A 9,046-nucleotide genomic window follows, 5' to 3' on the forward strand; every position below is an offset into this window, starting at 1 on the left:
ACTTAAGACTGCTTTTGTGCTCCGGGGACACATATGTGGTTTTTAAAATATTTTATATTAATTTGCAGGGCTTGTTTTGTTTGTTCTATGGAGAGCTTGTATATAGAGGCCAGTAAGAGTCAACAACAACTCATCCTTTTAATTACACAAATGTATCGTTAAAAATGTCTACAAATTGATGAAATGATCCGATCAGGTAAAAACCATAGACACTGGTTCAATGGTTCTCTGCTGGGGGGCGATCTCAACGAACTCGCTTGATTCACGGGGTCACAGAGATCATTGCCACCCAACTGCAAACCATTTAAATTTCAAAACAGTTATGACGTAACGAAGCCTCGTTTACTGAAATCACGTGACTTTGGCAGTTTGATACGCGCTCTGAACCACTGTTTCGAAATGATTCGCAAAAGTTTCGTGAAGCAGTGCTTCGAAAGCGCCCATCACTAGGACTACGACAGTATATGATTTATGTGAGTTCTTATTATAATTATTATGATAATTTTCATTATAATAAAGTATATAATAATGCAATGCCTTTATCACTGCTTAGAATACTATGAAATATGTTGCGTGCCTTATTCTGTGTAAGAAGCCACATCATCTCACAGAAGGATTTATTTCAAACACTCGACTGATGTTATGAAGTGAGTTCGGAGTAAAAACATGTTATTAAATGTGGTATTTTCACGTGCTTTCAGATGGAGCAGCATTTACTACACAGAGCCGCAGTTCACTGAGAAGCTACGCAAACAGCTGTCATTATCGCGAACAATTTCTTCAATTTCATAATCGCGTGATTAAATATGAAATAATTATGATTATGCAAAATTATTATTATTATTTTTTTGCATAGCTTGTCAGTGAACTACGGCTCTGTGTAGTAAATGCTGCTCCATCTGTAAGCATGTGATGGAGATTTACAACTAATCACAGAACCGGCTTTACTGACAAGATGCGCATGACAATAGCATTCGATTAATCGCGCAGCACTGGATGGAAGTCATTTGGGACCAGCAACTGAAGGTGAACTCTCCATTTTATTTTAGCTTTATTTTAAATGAACGAAAACCTAATGAAAATTGCTGTGGAAACAAAACAAAAACAAGTTTTGAGTTACAAATAATTAATTACTTTGCACAAAGAATAAGTCACTAGCATTAGTAGAATGTAATGAGCAATAATAGTAGTAATGTAATTGAAATATCTTAGCAAAAACACTACCATCTACTCTCTGCCATCTTGCAGACACCCCTTGAACATCACAACTCAACTCAAGTATCATTGAGAATTCCCACTGGTAAATATATGGTTTTGCTTTGGTCATGCATGTAACCTGTAATTATGATATTTCTGACTCTACTTAAAAGAAAACTAAGGGAAACATGTACTCTTCAGTGTCTATGGTTGTTACAGTCCTTGATGTCACACACAAACTAGATCGTCTGGTTGTTGAGTGGATTTGAATGTAGCTGGGTTGAGTGTGTTTATACTGTCAGACAGAACTTGGGGTGAGTGTTTAGTGATTAATGTCTCTTCTGAGATGGTGGTGGGTGAGGAAGATGATTGTCTGCAGTGTGTGTATCTGTGTGTGTTTGTGTTTGTACAGTTGAAGGGAAAATATTAGCACGTCTCATTAATGGCAGTCTTTTTCATTTCCTGATTCCTAACCATAAAAAAGCTGCAGGCTCTCAATCTGCTGGTGCTCCTGCTGCCCAAACCCAACAGAGACACTCTCAAGGTACGACACACCTTCAATGCGCATTCACACTTCACACATTCACTTCACTTTTCCTCAACTCAGCATTGACATCTGATATTTGTGACTCAGTCAACTAATTTTCCCTTAAAACTCATCTTTGATAATCAAAGTGACATTTAAAATTTTTTTCCCCATTAAAATAATTTATTTATGCCTTAAAAGGTCTTGAATGTAACTCTACACCCTAACCTCATTTCATATACACAGACTCGTGAATATGCATATTAGTCCCCGCCTCCTCTCAATCACTGACCCACTCCAATCTCACTCAGTTAAGTGAAGCAGTGAATGCTACAGTATAGCAAGTGGCAATATTGGATTCATTCAGATTTATATGATAAAACTTATTCTGAAGAGGAAGAGTGAATTATACAGCATCGCCTACATGTATCAGAATGGTAATGCATTTTATGTGTCGCGCTCTATAACATCAGACATTTTTCTGTAATTCCTGTCATAAGCCTTTTGCTTGACTATGTTATCAGACAGCTAATAATGTCTTGCGAATGTTACACAAACCGTATTCCTGCGATGTGCTGATGGTATGGAAAGCCTCACCCTGCAGGTGGACAGGATTGGTTGCATGTTTGTGTCAGTAGAAAACAGGCGGATTCAATCCATTTTTTTTAGATTGTCTTGAGTACACTGCAGCAATAGGGGTGTGCGATATTTATTGTCTGCAATTATATCGTAATTGTTATTTCAACAATATGAGAGCTGATATCGAGTGTCACTTAATGTGCAAAAAACAAACATGCATGCAAACAGTCCAAAAGCATTCACTGTGTGATGAAGACTATTAGAATGCAGTTCGAAAGACTCTTATTTAGTTATGAAACCAAAAGTATCCCTGTATGGGTTTTTGTTTATTTATAAGATATGATATTTACATTTAGTCATTTAGCAGACGCTTTTATCCAAAGCGACTTAGTTACATAATACAATACCAGACAAGCACCAGTGCCGTTTTCCTGAATGCAAATGTGATATTGATTTTAAACAGCAGTTCAACAAACAATAAGTAAATATTAAGTCTGTTACATTTTAGACACAATTGTCTGTTTTTTCCGTTTGGTCGACGAAAATAGTTCCACACTGAGCTGAAGCAGAACATTCCTGCATCTCAGTGCAACACTGTAGTGTTTCGTTCCCAAATTAATTGGTTTTTTAAACAAATCATTTGAGTCAATGATTCAGTGAGCCATTCATAAATCACTTGCTTTGTTTTTAAATGAAGCAGCAATTTTGAACGAATCATTTGAATGAATGATTCATTGAGTCACTCATTAAGACAGGGACTTGTGGTTTTAGTGTCGTATTTATTTATTTATTTATTTATCTATCCATGTCAGGCCTAAACCAGCCAAGACACCAGCACAAAAACACACTAAGCAAAATATTGTTTAATTATCGTTATCTGAAAAATCTCAATAAATATTGGGATATTTTTTTTTGTCAATATTACTCAGCAATGGTGTTGGTTGATGAATTTGCACATGGTTTGTCTTTAAGCATATTAAAAACACAACTCCATTCACACTGAGGACTAAAGCAGATCCAGCTGGATTATTTTGAGTTGAGCAGCATTTCTGTGTCTATGGAGCTTATGACAAAACTATTTGAATTTGTATTGTATACATTTGAATTATTGATAAGTGGCATTTATCAAAACTGAATATTATGTGGCATTTAACATAGTAATTGGCCAAAATGCTTCGTTTGACTTTTCGGAGATCATCTACTCTTCCCTGTGGATTTACCTCTGACCTACTTTCTGTACGATCTGAATTTCTGCGTATTGAATATTGAATTTAATATTCCGAATTTCCTCTTCATCTTGAAAACTTGAAGCTGTATTTTTAAAAACTGGATGTTTGCAGTCAAAGAATTCAGAACAAAAAATTAGCTGTTTGAAAATGCATGTCTATACAACCCTGCTATAAAAAAATTAAGTTGTGTTAAATTTCAAATGTTCAATATTCAAGTTTAAAAAAATCTACTTCAGAACTATGTTAAATGCCACATAATATTTTGATAAATGCCACTTGTCAATAATTCAAATGTATACAATACAAATTCCAATAGTTTTGTCATATTATAAGCTCCATATGTGTCTCTCAGGCTCTTATGGAGTTCTTCCAAAGAGTGATCGACCATAAGGACAGGAATAAGATGACGCTGAACAACGTTGCAGTGGTGATGGCGCCCAACATCTTCATGTGCAAGGGCTTCCGCAGTAAGATCAGTGAACAGCAGGAGTTCGCTATGGCCACTGGCACGGCTAACATCGTCAGGCTGCTCATCCGCTACCAGAACCTCCTCTGGACGGTACGACTATGTTATACCACATATTACAGTCAATGTGAGACTGAATGTTGCTGTTCAGAAAGGTTTCGTCTCTGAGACTCTCTCTGTTCTTAAAGGTTTTGTTGTAACCAGGGATGTAACGATTCACTTAACTCACGATGTGATGCGAATCACGGTACTGATTTCACAAGACGATTCTTTTAACAAAATGAGATTTAAGACTAAATAGAAATGAAAAGTGTCCTTTTATTATTTCTCAGACAAAATGCTAAACATTTCTTTGTGTAATTGAAATATGTCAACTAACAAAAAACTATGTGTGAGCCTGGAGCACAAAAGCAGTCTTAAGTCGCTGGGGTATATTTGTAGCAATAGCCAACAATACACTGTATGGGTAAAAATTATTTATTTTTCTTTTATGCTAAAAATCATTAGGATATTAAGTAAAGATCATGTTCCATGAAGATATTTTGTAAATTTCCTACCGTAAATATATCAAAACTTAATTTTTGATTAGTAATATGCATTGCTAAGAACTTCATTTGGACAACTTTAAAGATGATTTTCTCAATATTTAGATTTTTTTGCACCCTCAGATTCCAGATTTTCAAATAGTTGTATCTCAGCCAAATATTGTCAATGGAAAGCTTATTTATTCAGCTTTCAGATGGTGTATAAATCTCAATTTCGAAAAATTGACCCTTATGACTGGTTTTGTGCTCCAGGGTCACAAATTGTAATTTTAAAACAAACCCCAAATCAAATGAAAGAAATCTCAATATAAACAAACTAAGGCTTTGTCTGTGCTCTTTCCATTTAAAATTAGAGGTAGCCACTGCATTTTAATCATGATCCTAACAAAGATACTGCATACATGCAGCATAAGCAGTTTTTAATCTAAATTGCATTGTATAATTTCAAAATTTGAAGCAAAAACAGAATGGTCTGACTTTAGTTTTGTGAAACCATACTACTTAAAACATCTGAATGGAACGAAAAAACAGCAGACGAGACGCAAATTCACTCTCTGCCAGCAGGTGGCGCTTATGGAGCAGCAGCAGTGTTGACAAGTCCACAGAATTGGGCTACTGTTGCTGCTGGTTGGTTTTCCATGTTTTTCCTCAATAACGTGATATTTAGCCCATGGAATGCAAATTTTACCAGGGAAACCCCTCCCAAAAAATGTGTAGTTTACCCCCCGGAACGCGATTTTTACTGGTGGACCCCCTCGAAACGTGATTGGGGATAGTTTTGGTCTAGTTTTAAGCAGCAATTGGGTGGGTTTTGTTGCGAACACCTGGCAACCCTGAACAGCAGCGATACAGCGTTTCCTTGGTTGCTACTGTTACAGCAGCGCTGCAGTTATGAACACTACTTTAATATGCATTATACAGAGGCGAGATGAAAAGAAAATACCATCTGAACTTTCCTGAAGACAGTCAGTTCCCCTCAGAGATACATTCATATAAACTCCCACCCTAATTGTATGGCCATTCATTTAACATCTCAACCGATTTGAATTGATTTTCAACCGGCTCGCAGTGCATCGTTACATCCCTAATTATAACTGAATATCATATCTGAAGATTCACTACAGATAAACAAATAGTTGCAATACTCTGCAGTTTAAACGTTTGGAATTGGCTGCATTTATTTGATCAAAAATACAATAAATATTGTGAAATATTTTAATTTAAAACCGCTGTTTTCTATGTGAATCTATGTTCAAATGTAATTTATTTCTGTGATCAAAGCTGTATTTTCAGCATCATTACTCCAGTCTTCAGTGTCACATGATCTTCAGAAATCATTCTAATATGCTGATTTGCTGCTTGAGAAACATTTCTGATTATTATCAATGTTGAAAACAGTTGTGATGCCCAATATTTTTGTGGAAACTGTGATGCTTGTTATTTTTCAGGATTCACAGATGAATAGGAAGTTTAAAAGAACAGCTTTTATTTGAAATATAAATCTTTTGTAAATGTCTTCACTGTCACTTTTGATCAATTCAGTGTGTCCTTGATTAATAAAATCATTAATTTCTTGAATACTTCAATTAATTTTCTGTGAAATCACTACTTTTCTACTGTGATGCTGTAGAAATAGTGACCAACAAAAATAGTGACCAAATAATAAATAGTGACCAACAAAATGTTCTGTTGCTCGAATACCAGAACACATCGTACGTGAAGATGGAGATGCTCAGATGAGTCTTTTCTTGTGTCTCAGATTCCCAAGTTCATCCTGAATCAGGTGCGCAAACAAAACATGGAGAACCAGCGGAAGATGAACAGAGACAGAGCGGTTAAAAAACTACTGAAGAAGATGGCGTACGACCGCGAGAGAGCCTCTAACAAACAAGAGAGCAACGCTGAGGTGAGAGGAGCTACACAAACACAGAGCAGTACACTGAACCGAAGGAGATATAATCAGACATCTCAGACGCCTTCACAGTTGTGTGTCAGTGTTTTTGAATGAATCAGAGTTTGAGAATGTGAGCAGCCTCCACTCTGACACCTAGTGGACACACTGAGCAACTGCATGCAGTGACTGTCCTTCATCTGCTGTGAGTGTGACAGAAATGCATGGACATGCTGAAATATAAGATACAAGGCTCTCAAGATCCTTAGATACAGACACTTGATTTGATATGTTAACCCTATAAAACTACTGTTTCATATTTGATTGTTATTTTAAATAAGGCCTCTAAATGATCAGCATGTTTCACACAATCTACTCCATGCCTTCTGTCGTCTGATTGATTTTATTAAGTTAGAAGGCATTTTAGTAAATTGTAGAAACGTCCAGCTTCAGCTGCTGCTCCAGTGTCTTTCTGCTGTCAAATCTTGACTGATTTTTATCAAGTAAACGTCAGAATAACTGCAGTAATATTTCCAGATGAACACTTACTGGACTGAAGCAGCTCAGCTTTACTTCGGTGTTTATGGTGTGTGCTTATGGTGTGTTCGGTGCGTGTGCTTATGGTGTGTTTGGTGTGTGTGTGTGTGTGTGTGTGTTTTTATGGTGTGTTCGGTGTGTGTTTATGGTGTGTGTGCGTGTGTTATGGTGTGTTCGGTGTGTTTATGGTGTGTTCGGTGTGTTTATGGTGTGTTCGGTGTGTTTATGGTGTGTTCGGTGTGTGTTTATGGTGTGTTCGGTGTGTGTGCGTGTGTTAAGAGTAGGCCTGCCGCAATAATCAATATATCGACTTATCGCGCAATATATGTACATGACCACCAAATTTTTGGTGACGCAATATATCGCCCATTATATTTACTTAAAAAATTAATGTCACCGTGTTTTTTTCATTCCACTTGCGCCTGTGTCTTTTGCAGCTTCTCGTACATAACGTGGTGTAGTTATGTGGTGCTAGTTCAAATTTAAAAAATGCTTCTACAAACAAAGTTTCATCTGCAGGCCTAGTGTTCGGTGTGTGTTTATGGTGTGTTTGGTGCGTGTGTTCAGGCTGAAGGAGGCTTCATAAGGGTCCAGGCTCCTCAGTTCTCGATGGTGTCCATGGCTGTACAGCTGACGGAGGATTTAAAGGCCTCAGATGTTCTGACACGCTTCCTCAGTCAAGAGAGGTGAGCAAACACACGCACTAATGATCAATCAGCTTTAATAAGCACATCTTCAGTGAGACCACTAGTGACTCTCGGGCTCTAATGTATATACTGTACATCCACAATTGTAGTCTATTGTTTTAGGAAAACTATTATATTTTCTAGCGGTGCTTGTGAAATGCTCAGTGAGATTGAGTTGTGTGGCGTGTTGTGTTGTTACAGGACTCTGTCTGTGAAACGAGAGGATCTGTGTCTCTATGAGATGGGAGGAAACATCAGTGAGTGGCTTATAAGCATCACATTAATTACAGTCACACAGCCACACAATTTTCATAACACGTAACTAACCATACAAACCATGTATAGTTAGGATAGGAAAATAAATAGATCTTCAACTTTATTTGTGATCTCTGCAGCTCACGGTAATATTAATACATTTCAGTTTGATTTTATAGGCATTTTTGTGCCATAAACAGTGCTAGAAAATGCCACGTGATGTTCAGTGTAAAACCAGCAGCCGGATTTATCAAACATTCTTGAGAATTAAATTCTTCTTTGCATCTGTTTTCTAATTTAACAATATTAGAGATGTTGGGAACACTTTAGTACAGGGACCAATTCTCATTATTAACTAGTTGCTTATTAGCATGCCTATTATTAACATATTGGCTGTTTATTAGTACTTTATAAAGCACATATTCTGCATGAGCATATCTCTAATCCTGCCCAATACCTAAAATTAACAACTACCTTACTAACTATTAATAAGCAGCAAATTAGGAGTTTAATTAGGAGGTCCTCAAGACCTGCCATACAATCAGATAACATCTTATTAGAATGTATCTTAACTTCTTCAGAAGATTTTTGAGTCCGGTGCAGAAGCATCGCTCTAGCACACGCAGTATATGCTGTTGTCTGATGTGTGTGTGTTGGTGTGTTTGTCTAGAGGAGAGATGTCTGGATGAAGAGACGTACATCAAAGCTCTTCTGGAGCTCAACCCCAGTGCAGAGTGGGTCATAAAATCCGTCCAGCACTGACCGAGCCATGCCAATCATCCCATCCCGCCACGCACCTTACAGTCCACCGCAAACAGACCATTAAAGGGAAGGCAGCAGGGTTCAGTATATAATATATTTCACATTCATCCCGTCCTCTGCCGAAGCGTACACCTCCAACACTATAACCTACACCGATATGGTTTTCAGGAGATGCTTGGGTAGCAGTTGTATGCACATCCTTTATAGTAAAAGCCAAAAAAGCTCATAGTGTCTGTGCTCATTTAGTCTGGTTTGGCACTTTGGCACATTTTAATCGCTTGTGAAGAATAGGTTGTTTGATAGTACAAAAATCAGAGACTAATTTACCAGGTTTTCTAGAAAATCTCCAGGTCATGTTTCATCCTAGAAGAAA

General features: G+C 37.2%; 1 protein-coding gene across 1 annotated transcript in view; it reads left to right on the forward strand.

Annotated features, from left to right (window-relative positions):
• The window catches only part of LOC107740524 (rho GTPase-activating protein 18-like), a 59,073-nt gene extending 50,027 nt beyond the window's left edge, over window positions 1–9,046 (forward strand). The window contains exons 10-16 of the mRNA XM_016552974.1: window positions 1,290–1,311; window positions 1,682–1,741; window positions 3,884–4,090; window positions 6,302–6,448; window positions 7,538–7,656; window positions 7,858–7,913; window positions 8,582–9,046. Of these exons, the coding sequence (XP_016408460.1) occupies window positions 1,290–1,311; window positions 1,682–1,741; window positions 3,884–4,090; window positions 6,302–6,448; window positions 7,538–7,656; window positions 7,858–7,913; window positions 8,582–8,673 (703 nt within the window). The 3' untranslated portion in view covers window positions 8,674–9,046. The remainder of the gene's footprint in view (window positions 1–1,289; window positions 1,312–1,681; window positions 1,742–3,883; window positions 4,091–6,301; window positions 6,449–7,537; window positions 7,657–7,857; window positions 7,914–8,581) is intronic.

The sequence above is a fragment of the Sinocyclocheilus rhinocerous genome, unplaced genomic scaffold (genome assembly GCF_001515625.1).
Source record: "Sinocyclocheilus rhinocerous isolate Xijiao unplaced genomic scaffold, SAMN03320098_v1.1 scaffold1246, whole genome shotgun sequence".
NCBI classification, from domain to species: domain Eukaryota; kingdom Metazoa; phylum Chordata; class Actinopteri; order Cypriniformes; family Cyprinidae; genus Sinocyclocheilus; species Sinocyclocheilus rhinocerous.